This window comes from Rutidosis leptorrhynchoides, chromosome 3, assembly GCF_046630445.1.
Source record: "Rutidosis leptorrhynchoides isolate AG116_Rl617_1_P2 chromosome 3, CSIRO_AGI_Rlap_v1, whole genome shotgun sequence".
Classification (NCBI taxonomy): Eukaryota; Viridiplantae; Streptophyta; class Magnoliopsida; order Asterales; family Asteraceae; genus Rutidosis; species Rutidosis leptorrhynchoides.
In genome coordinates this window covers 461344143-461362553 of record NC_092335.1, presented here as the reverse complement: position 1 = coordinate 461362553, position 18411 = coordinate 461344143, and the positions used below count along the sequence as shown (strand labels likewise).

General features: G+C 33.3%; 2 protein-coding genes across 2 annotated transcripts; one reads left to right on the top strand and one right to left on the bottom strand.

Annotated features, from left to right (window-relative positions):
• Positions 1-91: 91 nt before the first annotated feature.
• LOC139901606 (COBRA-like protein 6) lies at positions 92-12269 on the top strand. Its single transcript, XM_071884300.1, has 11 exons — positions 92-139; positions 258-290; positions 477-558; positions 957-1180; positions 1276-1332; positions 8196-8248; positions 9913-10024; positions 10203-10641; positions 10715-10868; positions 11568-11839; positions 11918-12269. The coding sequence occupies exons 1-11, from the start codon at positions 92-94 to the stop codon at positions 12196-12198; spliced, it is 1755 nt and encodes a 584-aa protein (XP_071740401.1). The 3' UTR covers positions 12199-12269.
• Positions 11851-17593, bottom strand: LOC139902853 (stromal 70 kDa heat shock-related protein, chloroplastic-like). Its single transcript, XM_071885501.1, has 8 exons — positions 16982-17593; positions 16109-16361; positions 15942-16021; positions 15720-15862; positions 15534-15632; positions 15251-15440; positions 14161-14559; positions 11851-13478 (listed from the first exon to the last, which is right to left on the bottom strand). Exons 1-8 carry the CDS (start codon positions 17504-17506, stop codon positions 13074-13076), a joined length of 2094 nt encoding a protein of 697 aa, XP_071741602.1. The 5' UTR covers positions 17507-17593; the 3' UTR covers positions 11851-13073.
• Positions 17594-18411: the final 818 nt, after the last annotated feature.

Genomic DNA, 18411 nt, shown 5'->3' with positions numbered 1-18411 from the left:
ATACATTTAACATATTTATTTTTAACAGCAAAGTAAAAGGTCTGTTACTTTTACTCGGTTTCTTTGAATTGGTTGAATATTTATAGTTCAAATGTCTCTTTCAGGCTACTCACGTCAAATCGTCATCTTTAGTGGTGTTGTTGCTTAAGATTTCATAATCGACACCTGAATGTAAGTGATCGTTTCGTTCTATATTCTTAAACTTCAATTTCTTATTTTTTTTAATTGTTTTGTTTGCTTCTATTTATGTATTGTAGTTGATTGTATATTTTGATAGTGACTTTAGTGATGTAAGTCCCGCTACCATATTGTGTTGATTACTTATGAAGTAAATTAATATGAAAACATTTAAGCTCTTTGAACTTCAGTCAATTGGAGCACCAAGTAGTACTTTTAGGTTCAGGTTTTTCTGTTTTGAAATTTTGAACTTTTTGTTTCTAGATTTTGAACTTTTATTTTTATCTGCGTTTTTTCAGGAAGACAAGGATGACCCATTAGTGAGTCTGATAGATATGGGGTACTCACCTGAAGATGCTGAAGCTGCTATTAGCAGATGTGGTGCGTTTTTTACTTTTTTATCTTTTATTTATTTATTTGTTTGTTTCTTTTTCTAATTCCATCTTCATTTCGCACGGAGAATAGTGACATGTCTTCAATTTTAATTTATTCGTTACTTTTAATGATTTTTACAAGCTTTTTTTGCGGTTGCGAATTCAATTTGTACAATGCGTTTTTGTTGTGGGATGATTTTTAATTTCATAGTTAGAGCTGAAATTTTTAATGAATCTTGAAGATATATACTGTATTTTGAATGATCATTTGTGCTCTATACGGAGTATTTTACAACGACTGTTATAAATAGAATTTTACTAAAGTTGTATAGTGTCCAGTTTTTTTTAATTATCTGCTGTTAGTTAATTTTAAATCTTATTATTGTTATTATGGCTATTGGTTAGATGTTGGTAAAGACTTAGATTTAAAATTGGACGAGGTGGCAAGTAAAGTCATACCATACGTATTTGTATTAGAATTGCAGTTTTGCTATTCAATGGGTTTTGCTTATCGTTTTAGGTTTTTGTGGTTACTACAGAATTTGTTTGACTTATTGAGTCAAACAATAAATTTATATTTTTCTTTTGAGATTTTGGGTAAGGTTTATGGGTTAGAACTTTTGTGGAAGGTATATAATATACAAGTGAGATGTGATTTCAACATTTGTGGAAGGTAAGGTTTACTTTTGAGATTTTTATGGGTCAAGTTTGCTTCATTATGCAGGGTGTGAAACCTAGAGCTGAGGTAGATGGTGGAATTACTCCCAATAATGCATACAAGGTAGGATTTCTACTCTTATGAAAGTTGCAATTTTGACCCATTTAGTTATTGATGGGTCAATTTCAATTGTGTTTTATCTCAACTGGGTAATAAAATTTTTTTTTTTTACCTAAAAGTGGAATTGGTCAAATAGGTTTAACTAGTTATTTGTTTTTAGAATTTATGTAACTTGCTAATGTTATAAAATATCTAGATTGTGTTATAAAATATCTAGATTGGATGTTAATTTTATTATTATTATATTTCTTGCATAGTAATATTTTATACTATAAATAGACATGTATGGTAATCATTTAAGGTGTACCATTTCTCTTGAAATATCAATATCAATATCAATATTTCTTCTCTCTTTCTTCTCTCTTTTTCTCTCCTTGTTCTTATAACCATTAAAGGTAGTTATAAGCTTACTGAATTATAACACGTTATCAGCACGAAGTGCTCCGTATAATCAAGGTTTATCTAAGCAAGCACACGTCACTAATCAAGGTAAGAAATTATCTAACTCTTATTAACTTCACTAACATTTATATTTATGTTATTTAAGTTATATATGGTCTGTTATACCGCCGAATTATATTTTATGTAATCTAACTCTTATTAACTTCACTAACATTTATATTTATGTTATTTAAGTTATATATGGTCGGTTATACCGCCTGAATTATATTTTCTGTAATCTAACTCTTATTAACTTCACTAACATTTATATTTATGCTATTTAAGTTATATATGGTCGGTTGTACCGCCTGAATTATATTTTCTGTAATCTAACTCTTATTAACTTCACTAACATTTATATTTATGTTAATAAGACCCCATGATTGTACGCAACACGTCATTTGACAACACGGTACTTTATGTACGCAACACGTCATTTGACAACACGGTACCATGGGTCGAGATTAATTCCGATCAATACGAATACGATGGGGTCTTTATATGTTATCTAACATTTATGATTACTTATGCAATTAATCATTATTTATTTCATGCATACTAATGTTTATTGTTAAATTTATAATCTTAAAAGTTAAAAAAAAAAAAGGTAGTTTGTATTTTTATTAAAAGTAAATCTTAAAAGTTAAAATAAGAAAAAGTAGTTTATACTTTTATTAAAAGTAAATCTTAAAAGTTAAAATACAAAAAGTAGTTTGTATTTTTATTAAAAGTAAATCTTAAAAGTTAAAATAAGAAAAAGTAGTTTGTACTTTTATTAAAAGTAAATCTTAAAGGTTAAAATACAAAAAGTAGTTTGTATTTTTATTAAAAGTAAATCTTAAAAGTTAAAATAAAAAAAGTAGTTTGTACTTTTATTAAAAGTAAATCTTAAAAGTTAAAAAAAAGAGATACAAAACACACATACACAAAATGCTATTTTTCTTTCTCATTTTCAAGTAACCAAAATACTTGAAATCTATAATTGGGTTCGGTTTTGGTGGAAATAAGGAAGAAGAAAAGATCCGTTAAGTAGAAGGTATAGATAGAAGCAAGGTTGGAACTTTGGGTGTCTACCGTTTAGAGGAACTCTTCTTTGAGTTTTCAAATTCGATTTTCAAAAGGCTACAAAGGTTGTATTCTAATCTTCTCTCGTTCGATTTCGTTAATTTGTTTTGTTTACTAAAGTTTTGTACAATGATCCGTGGAAGAGTATGATTTTATAAAGTTTTAAAAAATGCTTCCGCTCGATTTGAATTAGTATCATACTCCAATAGGTATTTGGTTCAATATCTAAATAAATTTGATTTACATAAATCCATTTTCTTAAAAGAATTCACACTATTTATTTTATGATGAGAGATTATATGTGTTAATTAAGATGAAAGAGAAGTATAAAGAAAAGAAACACCGCATATATACTTATAAACAAACCAAATAAAAAGGGTACACAAACAAAGCATAGTAATGTAAAACTATTTTCTAATGCCTAATTGTCTAATAATAAAAGGGACACTAACTTGTCTAATAAAAGGGACTCTGATTTGGCGGTACAGAGCCAAACCTTCTAACCTTGAAGATAATGTTCAAATCTTAGAAATGAGACGAAGATTGTTTCAAAGAATGAGACAAAGATTGCTCGGTGTAATTGTCTTTCAAAAATAGAAAAAATAAGTAAGGAAATGAAAATGGACATAAATTATTTATGTGTATACAAAGAGCCATAAGCATTATATTAGACTGTTTCTAACCGTGACGGTGACATCAAAGGCAAGTGATGTACTTTTTGGTGATGTGGCAAGGTCAAGAGACGAAGTTAAATAAATGGGGAGTTAAAAAAAAATAGTCAGATTGTTTCAACGAACAAGGGTTCAATTGGATTTCTCTTAAAAAAAAATCCAAATTTCCAGTTATTTGATTTTAAAAAAAAAAAAAATCCACGGGTACGGGTGATGGATCCAATGGATCCGCATCCACGACCCGCGGGTGCTATCCCTAATTGTGATAAGTACGAATCAACTAAAAGTCTAAAAGATAAATGCTCTTATAGGGACCAAATGTTCACAATAATTGCCTAAGCTAGATATGAAACAAATAGTTCATCAAGAAAAAAAAATATGCATCTAAAGCTTCTACTGAAAATTAATGTGCAAGGTACAACATATAACTATATGGTCAAATTCATTTGAGCCTTCGGAGTCACAAGTATATGATGTATATATATTACTCAATTAACAAAATAGTAAATCGAAATTAATTCATATGAATAGTAAAACAAAATTAATTAATTTACTATTCACATAAAAAGCGCATATTATAAAAGCGCATATGATGAAAAACGCATATGATGAAAAGCGCATATGATGAAAAGCGCAGCGCATATGATGAAAAACGAATATGATGAAAAGCACATCGCATATGATGAAAAGTGCATATGATTAAAAGCGCATATGGTGAAAAACACAGCGCATATGATTAAAAGCGCATATGGTGAAAAACACAGCGCATATGATTAAAAGCGTATATGGTGAAAAGGATATATGATGAAAAAACACATATGGTAATTTATAAAAAAAAAAAACACATATGGTGATTAATGAAAAGTATATTGTGAAAAAGAATCACAAATATTTCTTGAAAGAATTCAAGGTAAGATATATGAACCAATCCATCCATCATGTGAACCATTTTGATATTTCATGGTTCTAATAGACGCATCTAGCGGATGGTCTCATATTTGTATGTTATCAAGCCGTAATATGGCATTTGCAAAGTTTCTTGCACAAATTATTAAATTGAAAACACATTATTCTGATTACACCATTAAAAGGATGAGACTTGATAATGCTGGTGAGTTAACATCTCAAGCATTTAATGATCATTATATATCTACAGGGATTGTTGTTGAACATCCAGTTGCTCATGTGCATACACAAAATTGGTTTAGCTAAATCAATAGATAAACGCTTGCAGCTAATAACTAGACAATTGATAATGAGTACAAAACTATCAATATTTATATGTGGACATGTAAATTTACATGCTGCGACATTAATTCGCATTATACCATGTGGAAGTCATAAATATTTTCACTTACTACTTGATTTTGGCCAAGAGCCAAATATTTTCCACCGTAGAACAATTGGTTGTGCAGTGTATGTTCCAATTGTATCACCACAACACAATAAAATGTTTTTTCAAAGAAAGATGGTAATATATTTTGGATATAAAACATCTTCAATCATAAGATATACTGAACCCATGATGGGTGATGTTTTTACAGCACGTTTTGCTGATTGTCATTTTAATAAAACATTGTTCCCTAGATTAGGGGGGTGAAGTAAAAAAAATAATAATAAAATGATGCTTCATGATGTGAACATCAATTAAGGTATATTGAACTCGCACAAAAGAATGTAAAACGAAAGTTCAAAAAATAATGCATATGCAAGAACTTGCAAATTAATTACTTTATGCATTTACAGATATAAATAAAGGTGACTAAATCATATATACCAGCGATAAATGCTTCAGCTCGAACTGAAATTCTAAAAGCTGGCAATAATGTCACTGTTGAGTCTTTGCCACGCATCAAACGTGGAAGATCAATTGGTTCCGAAGATAAAAATCCTCGAAAAAGAAAATCAGCTGATAATGAGGTAAAAGAAAGTGTTCAAGAAGAACCACAAATCAATATTCCTTCTGCAGAGGATATTGATAAATGTAAATACTAAAATTGCGATAAATTATGCAATATTATGAAACCGAAATGAAATTAAAATCTCTATGAGATATTTTCATATAATGTTACAATGACATCATGAATAAAGATGATGATCTGGAACTAAAATCTGTCATTGAATATACAAAATGGACATGATTGAGCTCAATGAAAAGGAACAATACGAGCTGAATTAGAATCGCTCGATAAAAGAAAAGTTTTCGGATCAATCGTTATCACTTTTAAAGATGTGAAACGTATGGGATACAAATGAATTTTTATCCGAAAAGAAATGTGCAAATGAAGTTACAAGGAAAACTAGACTTGTAACTCAATATTTCCCACAAAGACCATAAATGAATTAGGAGGAAAGCTTATCCTCCTGTAATGGATACAATTACTTATTAGATACTTAATCAACCTGGTAGTTATTTAAATGCATCTCATGAATGTTGTTACTACTTATCTGTATGGATCACTTAATAATGATATATATGAATATACCTAAAGAGTTAAGGTATCATAAGCATCTAATGTAAAGCCCAAGGGAATATATTCCATTAAATCACAAAGATTTCTAAATGGGTTTATACAAACGGGACGTATGTGGTATAACCGATTAGATGACTACTTGATAAAAAAAAGGGTATAAATATAAACTTATTTTGCACGTATGTTTTATAAAAATAATGTTCGGATATGAGATCGTAGTTGTTTATGTCAATGTTCTTAACATCATATGAACAAATAAAGAGATCTATGAAATCATTCAACTTCTAAGGAATTATTTTGAAATGAAAGATCTTGAAAAAATCAAGTATTACCTTGGATTGCAAATTGAGCATATGCCTAATGGTTTACTTGTACATCAAACAACTTATACCGAAAAGATTTTAAAACATTTTTTTAAAGACAAACTCATTGTTGTTAGATCACTCAATATTGACACTGATCTATTTCATCCCTGCGAAGATCATGAAAATCTTAACAGATCGGAAGTTCCATATTTTAGTGCAATTGAGGTTCTTATGTATCTTATAGATTGTACAAGACCTGACATTTCTCTTGCAGTTAATTTGTTGGCAAGATTCAGCTCAAATGACAATGGAGCGGGATCAAACACATATTTTGATCCCCTTGAGAAACTGCTGATTTAAAATTATTTTATTCTAACGTTTCAAAACAAGATTTGGTTGATTATGTATATACAGGTCATTCATCAAATCCTTATAAAGATAAATCTCAAACTCGATATGTATTCCTAAATGGAGGTACCACAAAATCATGGCGTTCTTAAAACAAACACTTGTTGCAACATCATCAAATCATGACGAAGTGATTGCATTATATGAAACTACTCGAAAATGTGTTTGGTTGAGATCAATGACACAAATCATTATTGATTCTTGTGGACTAGAACGCTATAAAAGACTAACAACTATATTCACCAACAACTATATATGAAGATAATGCAGCTTGCATAATACAAATGAAAGAAGAGTATCAAAAGTGACTGAACAAAATATAAATACTGACGAGGCGCCAAAGCCATAGACGGTCTTAACGGTCATAAGTTTGATGGAAAAGAATGGTATATTGGTAAGGCTCAGAAAAGACTACAAGGGAATAGGAATTGAAACAAGGGTTTGAGCAAACCATGAAGGAGACTGTAGACAAATCACAGGGGCTAAACTTGTACATAAAAGATTTAGATGATACAGTTTCAGATGAAAACCTCAGATTCTTCTCATATACTCAAGATCTCGTAAAAGACAACCAGATTAAAATGAGATACGTTCAATCAACAACTCTGCTGATCTTTATACCAAAGCACTGCCAACTGCTATTTTCAGAACACACGTTCATAATATTGGCATGAGGCATGTTCAGAAGATGTAACAACTCAGGCGTTGCCTACTTGAGGGGGAGTCAACTCTATACTGCACTCTTTTTCCCTTAGCTAAAGTTTTATCCCAATGGGTTTTCTTTAGCAAGGTTTTTAACGAGGCAGTACTAGTTATTCTCTAATAAAATTGTCATCCAAGGGGGAGTGTTATAAAATATCTAGATTGTGTTATAAAATATCTAGATTGGATGTTAATTTTATTATTATTATATTTCTTGCATAGTAATATTTTATACTATAAATAGACATGTATGGTAACCATTTAAGGTGTACCATTTCTCTTGAAATATCAATATCAATATCAATATTTCTTCTCTCTTTCTTCTCTCTTTTTCTCTCCTTGTTCTTATAACCATTAAAGGTAGTTATAAGCTTACTGAATTATAACAGCTAAGTCGTTTTATTCAATTTTTAAAATTGTTTTCATTAATAGTATTATCTTTTATAACCATAATTAAAAAATTTAATCGTTCACAAAAGTTGTTTTCAAGTCAACCAAACACAACCTATACCTACCCGTATGGTGTGTTTGAACCCAGAATCCATTTTGACCAACTCGACGACCCATCCGTTCAGAAATATATGTGTAGGAATTGTATAATTTTTGTTGTTGCTGCTGTTGTTATTTCACTACGTTAATTTAAAATGAGTTTGTGTTGATTTTGCAGGGACTATCGATAAATGGATAGTTTTAAGGGCCTCAAGTTGATTGTGTCACAAGATCAAAGCCTAATTTCATGTCCCAAGTGTTTCATTTATATGTGTTTTGTAACAAGAAATGTGACCCTAATTTATTTGCAGGAGGTAAAGGTGATATATAGGACAAGGGAGCTTGAAGAACAACAATCGAGGAGGTAAGCTTTTCTTTCTTATGTGAGAGGATATGCAAATAAAAGAAATGCATTAAAGTTTGCACGATCCACGGGTCAGGTGGGATGGGTAATGGGTCAAAAGTATAGTTCTTAGTGCCACTGATAATTGGATGGTTAGACAAAAAAATGTTTACGTTTATTACCCGAAGATAGAACTTTTTCTTAATAAGTTTTACGTTAAAAATTTATACTGTATCATCAAAAGAAAAAAAAGATTTAGGAAGTTGTGTGAATAAGAAGTATAATTTTGTTACTTTCGACAAGTTAAACCCGTTTGACATGTTTTCAGATTAAGTTAGAAGCACTTGGGCCAAAGTTGTTACCTTTAGAATGCATTGTCCCCATTGAGTGTCTAATAACCTTCGTATGAGGTAGGAGGTGATGAAGTTTTGTTATAGTATGATAGTGTGCTTGATATTGAAGATTTTCAGTTTTCACTTTGTATATGAATATACGTTAACCATGTATTTGATGTCACTGTTTGATGGATTTTTGGGTTAAAAAATTAGATGTGATTTCAATGGTAGTGGCTAACCCATCTGTGTATATGTAGGTGCTTAAGCCAAGTGGAACTTTGACTCTCATAAACCTTGCAACTAAAACATTTCACATGTCATGACAAGTAATGGCCTTGCAATTACAAAGAAGATGTGATGAACTTAATGAATTATGCTATTTTATCGACATGTTGCTTATATAACATCCATATCTCGGTTAAATAACATTCTTCAAATATAACCAAGGTTGTAAAAGTCGCGAGTCGGGGACGCATCGGTCGAGACCTAAAAAGGACGCGTCGACCGAGTCAGGGGACGCGTCTGGGACGCATCGGTTGTTGACCAACGTTGACTTTATTAATAATTTCTTAAATATATATTTATCATAAGAAGTGGGAAATATATGGTCATGGTACTTTTACTCCCTCTTTTGGAGTAACGTTATTGATTTTTATTATCAATAAAATAATATATAAATATGTTTTGAAATCTAAAAAAAAAAAAAAAAATGAATATCATAAATATTATTAAAAGTACGGTATTCCTTCAAATACTTTTTAAAACAACCCTCATCCCTAAAAAAAAAAAAAACTCAAAAAATTGAGAAGGAAAGTGTTTTGAAAGTGAAACGTGACACTTATATTATTTTATTATGGGACAAAATGATTATTTAGTTAAAACTTCAAATTCATTAAATACACTTACATGTATTTTCATAACACGTTATTTTAAGAGATATTTAAATCTAACAAAGATAAATTTAATTACAGCAATATACTCCGCATTTAAGACGAATTCCAAAATTAAAACATGCATGCAGGAGCCAATAAAAGAACACTATCCGCGTAAACTTCGAATATTTTCTACTTTTCCCAATTACGCATTCAATACATTATTAACCATAAATTTATGGAAGATTAAACCCACCTTAAAACCCCAATAAATAAATAAATAAACATTTCAGTTCATTAAACTGTCATCACTAAAAATGGGTTCCCATTTACTTTTTCTTTTGATTGTTTCTTCATGCTTATTTCATTATATATCTCAAACATGTAAAATCCTTTCACTTTCTCAGTTTTATAACTTTTCGATTCATGAAATCTTAGAAAAAAAATTGTTTGAAATACTTTATACTATACATTTAAGATTTATTCACAATTATGTTTACAATGCAGATGGATATGATGCATTGGATCCAAATGGAAATATAACAATTAAATGGGATCTTAAACAGGAGAATGATGCAGGAACACAGGATGTAAGGTTTTTTTGTTTCATATATACAAGTGAATTTGCATATTCTAAAATTAGTGTATTAATGAGTTGTACCTTTTGCATGGTGTAATCTGTTTTTACTGATTACACTTGATATTTTTACATTATATTATAGATATAGGTACTGTCCTTTTTTTAATAATTTCAAAACATCAATGTAGATAGTAGTATCAATCTTCAACCATCAATTGTATCGGCACGTAGAATCGCCTGGGTGGAAGCTAAGTTGGAAATGGAGGGGCAAAGAAGTAATTTGGGACATGAGGGGGGCCGAGGCCACCGAGCAGGGCAACTGTTTTGAGTATTTAGGGAGACCACATTTGCCACATTGTTGTGAAAGGGAGCCTGTGATTGTAGACCTTTTGCCTGGGACTCCATACAATATGCAAGTCCAAAATTGTTGCAAGGCAGGGGTATTATCGTCAATTACTCAAGACCCCGATAAATCCATGGCATCATTTCAAATGAACATTGATTCGCTTGGAATGATGCCTTACGACTTCGATATTGGTCTTCCGGGATACACCTGTGGGAACGCTACCAAAGTTCCTGCGACAAAGTATGTTTTTGATAACGGTCGTAGAAAGACACAAGCTCTTGGTATGCCTTTGATTTGTTTTTATGGTTTGTGACATTTATTATTGCTTGTTGATATTTTCGATTTGTTATATAGGGACATGGAATGTAACATGTACTTATTCGCCATTTCTTGCATCATCGGCTCCAAAATGTTGCGTTTCACTTTCTTCGTTCTATAGCAAAACGATTGTGCCTTGTCCAACATGTAGTTGTGGGTGTCAAGGAGAACCAGGATCGAATTGCATAAGGTATGTCTTCAAATCGTCCCAAAAGTCATACTTAACCTATACATTTATAATAATGTGACTTCTGCTAACGTATGCCCCCGTGACATACGTTAATGTACATTTAATGAACTCACAACTTCCTTAAATATTAGAATCTGTAATTCATACGCGCATAAAACTGGATATTATTTGATTGAGTTGATGAGTATTAAACAAAAATAATAATATATAAGGAAACTTCGAGTTCATTAAATTCGGCTCTATTTTTGAATCAACAGCAAGCGTTGATTTATTGACGTCTTGATTGTCGTTAGAGCCCAAGTTGAATTTCAGGCAGGATTTAAAACTCATGAAAATTTGATTCTACCATTTTCATGGCGTCTAAGTTTTATTTTTAATTTTATTTTACTATTTTTTTAAAAACAATTTCCTACTTATTGGCCGGAGGTCCATTCGGAAGCAATCTCTTTATCCGTCGAATAGAGAGAGGGGTGACTTTCTCTAATTTTGAGAGTGTTTCACTCTGAGTGGATAAATGACTTGCCTTTATTCTCGGATAGGGGAAGGATTGTCTACATCTCACATCCCCATACACCACTCATGTGGTATTGAGTTTTGTTGATGTTGTTGTTCGAGTTCATTAAATGAACCTTAACGTACGTCATGGTGGCATACGTTAACAAAATCCAAATACTATAACATATTCATTGGAAATTGCAGACATGGTCAAGCCTCACCAGTGTTGCAACTACCTCATGATGAACAAACCCGGTCTATTGTGCAATGTTCATCACATATGTGTCCAATTAGGGTTCATTGGCATGTGAAGATAAGTTACAAAGAATATTGGCGAGTTAAGATCACGATTAACAACCTTAACGTTATTAAAAACTATAGTGAATGGAATTTGGTCGTGTTACATCCGAATTTACAGAGCTTGACACAAGTTTTCAGCTTCTACTACAAACCTCTGAGCCAATATGGAAGTATAAGTAAGTAATTGCGATATTTTACAAAAAATGAACGAAAAAATAATTTTTGTATTAATGAGACTGGTTTTTGAGTTTCAGATGATTCTGGTGTGTTTTATGGGATTTATCATTACAATGACATGTTACTTCATTCGGGTAATGGAGGAAATGTACAAAGTGAGATGTTGTTACATAAAGATCCAGGGACTTTTACGTTTAGAGAAGGATGGGTGTTTCCGAGGAGGGTTATTTTTAACGGTGACGAATGTGTGATGCCGCAACCACATGAGTACCCGACACTTCCAAATTGTGGTCGTTTTATCAGAACTTCGACACTTAGTTATGCGATTTTATTGCCTTCGCTCGCTTTGATATTATGAAAATTCTGAAGATTCTTTTTACTCATTTACTTGGACTGGTTAGGCCATTAGGGTGGTTGTCGCCTGTTACTATGTTGTTGACGTCTAATTTTTTTAATTGGTTTAAATATCAAGATATTGAGATTTACTTGATTAGTCATTTAGTCATGTTATTTTAACATCGTAGCCTACACGATGCTCAATTTGTACTTTTGGGAAGTTTTAATTTATGTATAAGGGTTTTGAAACCAAAGTTAGTACTTGGTAGCTAACGTCATGATATTCTCATACACAAAAAGTAGAATTCCAACGCCACTAGTAAAAAATAATAGTCAAAAAAGATCACATGAGCTTATTAAAACAACAAAACAATACCCAATCTCACGAGAGTATTATTAAAATATGCTCAGACCACTCCTTGGGTCTTGTCTAAACAATAGGTAATACCTTCCCAATTCAAGCAAAAATAAAATTTTTATTTCTAACTTTTTTTATTAAATGTTACAACTCTAATGCAGATGGACCCTTTTTGTCAAATATGAACGTCGTTACCTTTGTCATGCATAAACACGAGTAATATAGTTTGCAACACTAGTTAAATAAATTTTAATTTTCCCAAGAAAAAAACATTTATAATTTATAAAGTAGTGTAAAATATAATTGTAATAAAGCATAATAAACAAAATCCATGGTATGGTCATTCTCAACATCCAGTTTGTCTAATCTTACCAGGTCTCACTCGCGGCCTATCCAATTTTCGAATTCGAACTATCCTATGCTTTTTCAAGTTCTCGTTAAAACAAATATAGCTTTTCGACCACCCACAAACCCCTTTTCCAAACATGATTGGTACAAGATAACACACCAAAAAAAAATCAGCAATTTCATTTGCATACTCACTTGCTGTCGGTAAAATCTGCATCGATCACATCCCCTTCAGGTCCCTTCCCTGATGACGATGATGATGATGATTCAGATGATTCGTCACCTGGTGTTGGGCCAGCTCCAGGTGCACCTGGCTGGTTGTAAAGCGACTGACCAAGCTGCATCACCTCTTGGTTAAGAGCTGCCATGGCGTCTTTTATGGGTTGTGTTGAGCCGCCAGCGATGGCTTCTTTGAGCTCGCCAAGTTTAGCTTCAACCTTCTCTTTGACGGGTGCAGGAACCTTGTCTCCTAATTCCTTGAGCTGCTTCTCAGTCTGGTACACAACTGAATCCGCTTGGTTCTTTGTGTCAATGGCATCTCGCTTTTCCTTGTCTTCCTTTGCAAACTTCTCAGCTTCATTAACCATTCTTTGCACCTATTTTACATACAGTAATTGTACAACAGGATTCAGTTTGTTTTCACTGTCAACTTGTAGGTTCCACACAATAACCAAGGTTAAAAAAAAAAAACGCGAGACGGACACGAGTCAGTCAGGGCCTTGAAAGGCCGACCCCGTAGGGGTCGAGGCAGATGATGACCAAGGTTGACTTTTGAATAAAGATATATTAAATTTAAATATTTAAAACATAAATATTTTAAAAATAGATATTTAAAAATTAAATGATACACACATAAGATGAGGTGGAATATATAGGTTTTTTATTTTTATAATGTTTACTATAATATAATAATTATAGTGTATAGTGTATTTATGTATTTACTACGAGTAATTTATTTTTACAGGATAGTATGTATGTCGGTGGTTTTTCCCAGATAGTTTATAGTAGTTTATAAAAGTTTATAAATGGGCTTCGGTATTTTGTTTACAGTAGAACAAGGCCAGACAAAAAAGTCAACTTTCGACGGACTTTTCCAGTCTGACTTTTAGCGTTGACCCGCTAATTAGACGTATTTAAGTAAAACAGGACAAGCTAGTCACCAAATCACTGCAACGGCCATCACAACGACCGCCGCAACCTCCGTCAGCAACCATAATAATATTACATAATCTAAGCACATGAGCAAGTTATACTAATATATTTCAAGAAGAAAGGTACCTCATCATTAGGCAAAGTGCTAGCACCAGTGATGGTGATATCTTGCTTCTTTCCTGTGCCTTTTTCAATGGCGGTAACAGACAAGATACCGTTTGCATCAATGTCAAATTTGACTTCGATTTGCGGAACACCACGAGGTGCAGGCGGGATTCCATCCAGACGGAAGCTACCAAGAGATTTGTTATCTCTAACAAACTCACGCTCACCCTGAAGGACGTTAATGTCAACACTTGTTTGACCATCAGCAGCTGTAGAGAACACCTCTGACTTTGAAGTTGGTAAGGTTGTGTTTCTTGGGATAATCTTAGTCATCACACCCCCAAGCGTTTCTAGACCAATGGATAATGGTGTAACATCTAAAAGAACAATGTCACTCACATCTCCAGCCAAAACACCAGCCTAGCAATAAACAGGAAATAATATATATCAATGATATGATTTATATTTATATTTATATGAAACCACTTCAAACAAAATCAACATCAAATTATGACAAATGGGTCACATAACTCACTTTATTTATAAAGATATATTCTTACTAGTATAACCATATATTCAGTGTTCATTTTATATGCAAATCATGAAAAAAGTACCTGGTTTAAACTGTACCAAGAACTATTCATAAAAGTTGAACAAGACTATGCTTTGACCTTTCAAATTTGTCCATACCATACCCGGCACTTGAGACCCACACCTTGAAAAATGGTCCATTGAGTATTTGGGTTAGGTATTTAACTAATTGGGTCCATTAAAAAGTTTAAGAATGGGTCCAATATAGACCCGTATGAAACTTAACAAATAGATAAAATGTCCAACGGGTCCATAACGGGTCTTAATAGGTCTTTACGAGATTTTAAAAATATTATGATCTAGAGGTATTGCGACTTTGAGAAACGGGTCCCGACCCGACCCAACCCAACCCGATCCATTAAGACACATCTCATTTGACTCGTCTAAAAAATTGTCATGTTCGACCCATGACCCGTTTTAACCCAAACCCATTCGGATATCGACCCGTTTGCCAAGTATAGTCCATACCCACCCTCTGACTAGTTAGTAGTTAATACGAGTAGTATATAACTATATATACCTGAACTGCAGCTCCTAAGGCAACAACTTCATCAGGATTCACAGTAACATTTGGTTCCTTTCCTGTAAGACTCTTAACAACTTCTTGAACGGCAGGGATACGTGTAGAACCACCAACAAGGATCACCTCATCCAAATCTGTGAAAGATAACTTTGCATCTCTCAAAGAATTTTCAACCGGTCTTTTAAGCCTGAATAAGGATGATGGATACACAACAGTTTCAACATCAAACATGACAATATAATAAATATCTTTTACCACATTTGTTAACAAAAGTAAGTACCTATCTAGAAGGTCCGAACATAGCTCTTCAAACTTAGCCCTTGTAAGGGTGGTATCAATGTGTTTGGGACCATCAGCAGTGGCTGTAATGAATGGTAAGCTAGCAAAAGAAGACATACAAAGTCAGTAAAGCAATGTTATTAAGATATCATACAAAAATTGTGACTGCTATAACTGATGCACGTACCTAATATTAGCTTGGGTCAAAGTTGAAAGTTCCATCTTAGCCTTTTCAGCCGTCTCGGTCAATCGTTGCAAAGCTTGCTTGTCTTTTAATAGATCAATGCCCTCATCTTTCTTGAAGCTTGCAGCAAGCCAATCAACAATTCTCTACAAACATGAATTCAATTAAACACGTTAGACGAACATAAAATAAATCAACGATATTGGATATAATAACAACACATACCTTGTCAAAATCATCACCACCAAGACGTGTATCTCCAGATGTAGACAGCACCTCAAAGACTCCATCACCAACCTCAAGAACTGCAAATCAATTATAAAGATTAAAATATACACTGACAGAGACTGTTTGTGAAGAATATGAAGCTCAAATGTCGATAATTCACCCACCTGAAACATCAAAAGTACCACCTCCAAGATCAAAAACCAAAATGGTTTCATTGTTCTTCCTTTCAAAACCATAAGCAAGTGATGCAGCCGTAGGTTCATTGATAATACGCAGAACCTCCAAACCTGCAATTCTTCCAGCATCTTTGGTTGCAGTTCTTTGAGAATCATTGAAGTAAGCAGGGACAGTCACAACCGCCTTGGTAACCTTATCGTTCAAAAACTTGGACGCATCGTCCACAAGCTTTCTCAACACCTGCTCATCAACATAACATCACAACAAGACTAGTAACGTCAAAGATACAACGCATCATACAAAACATTCAAGTAAAATCTACTTGCTTCCAACCTAAATCATATAAGGCTGCAAGCTCAAGCTTTCAAAAGCTAGTCTGAAGCAAAATGATCAAAACTTTTCGAGCCTAAAGTATTAGTATATGTTTGTATAAATATGGTCAAATGCAAAAATGTTTGCATAAAATTGCCAATTAACGAGTGAAAGTTTAAATTTTACACACATTGAAGCTTTAGTTCGATTTTCGTCAAAAAAAAATCTTTGTACCTCTTTTTATCTGTAAATCTTTTTTTTTAACAACAGTACGGGATGGGATCACGGACTTAACCACCCAGGCGTTCATCTCCGTTGTATAACCCGTCCCCAACTGAAGCAAACCCGGCCCAAAGTACTCTAATACTTAACCACCCACGCGTTCACAAATTAGTATTTCTCAAAATTAGCTGAGAAATCACCCTGAATTTGGGCCAGTTTTAATTTATATCTGAATATGTTCATTGAAACATTAAATGTAAGTTCAAAGTACTCTAATACTGTAGTGAATTCACCTCCATAAACATTTTAGTGAGTCAATTATGTACCTGAGCTGAAATTTCTTCAGCAGCGAACTGTTTACCAATAGCAGGACAATCAAGTTTAACATTCCCATTTTCATCACGAACAACTGTATACGAAACCTGTTTACTTTCATCATCAACTTCAGTCATCTTCCTACCAATAAACCTCTTCACCGAAAAAAACGTATTCTCAGGGTTCACTACCGCCTGCCTTTTCGCAATCTGTCCAACTAACCTATCTCCGTTTTTAGTATACGCAACGACTGAAGGTGTAGTCCTTTGACCTTCAGCGTTAGTCACAATAACAGGCTTACCACCTTCCATTGCACCAACCGCTGAATTAGTTGTACCTAAATCGATTCCTACGACCTTTTCGGCTACAACTCGTAACGGACCGTTTCTTCGGTTGTTGTTTTTGAGTTTTATGAAGGAATTTTGATGTGCGAATGATACTGATTTGGTTAATCCTTTGCCGAAGAATATTGATTTTTGTGAGGATTGAGTGGAAGTAAAAGGAGTGGCGTTGATTTGAGCGGTTGATGACGCCATTGTTATAAACCCTAGGAATTGGGAATTTGGGAATTTAAGAATTGGAGAAGAATGAATTGAGTGAATGAAATGATGGTTGTTGATGTTTGAGAGGTTTTTGGTGGGATAAAAAGGAGACGGAGATTGAGAGGAGAGGGCGATGTAGGGCCACGTCAGCAACTCTAGAATCTTCCTTCTTTTAGAAATTACTGCACCAAATTACAAATTGTCAAATTGTAATATATCGTTTCATCCATTTCAATATCTACATTCTAGGAAAGAAAAAAAAGAGAGCTTATGAAGTTTCACATTATTTTTTGCATGTTGTGATAAATCGACTCCAACAATGGAGGTTGTTGCGGGTTCGTCTCGAAGTTTTGATTACTCGGTGACCGATCATGGCGTTGAATTTTGAAGACGGGTCAAGTTGCGGTTTAGAAGCTCCGGTGGCAACCAAGTGTGTTGGCAGGGTGTGTGAATCGCCGGGCTCCAAGTATCAGAAAAATCGTCAAAAGCATAAAGCTAGTGGTGGTGGTTTGGTTGTTCCGAAGAAGTCGGTCAAGATCAAGAAGAAAACGTCGGGAATCGATTTTCTTTATAAGATGAAGATGCTATAGCCGAGAAGGTTGACAACGATGATGGATTTTTTTGATGGCTTGGTTAGTCGCGGTTTACTGCCTCAGATGACAGATGCTCTCATAGAGAATGGTTCGTCTAATGTGTCGTCTTATTCATTTAATAATCGGTCGGGTTAGTCACTTATTCGCGAAACGGTGGATGCTAGAATGAACATATGGATTCTAGTGGCCGTAAGGTTTAGCATTGTTCTTGTGGAGGTTTTTGTTTAGCTCTTGTCTTGGATTGTTATGTTTTATGTTTGATGGTTTAGCTCTTTTTGGTTTGTTTCAGTTTGTTTCATTTGGTTG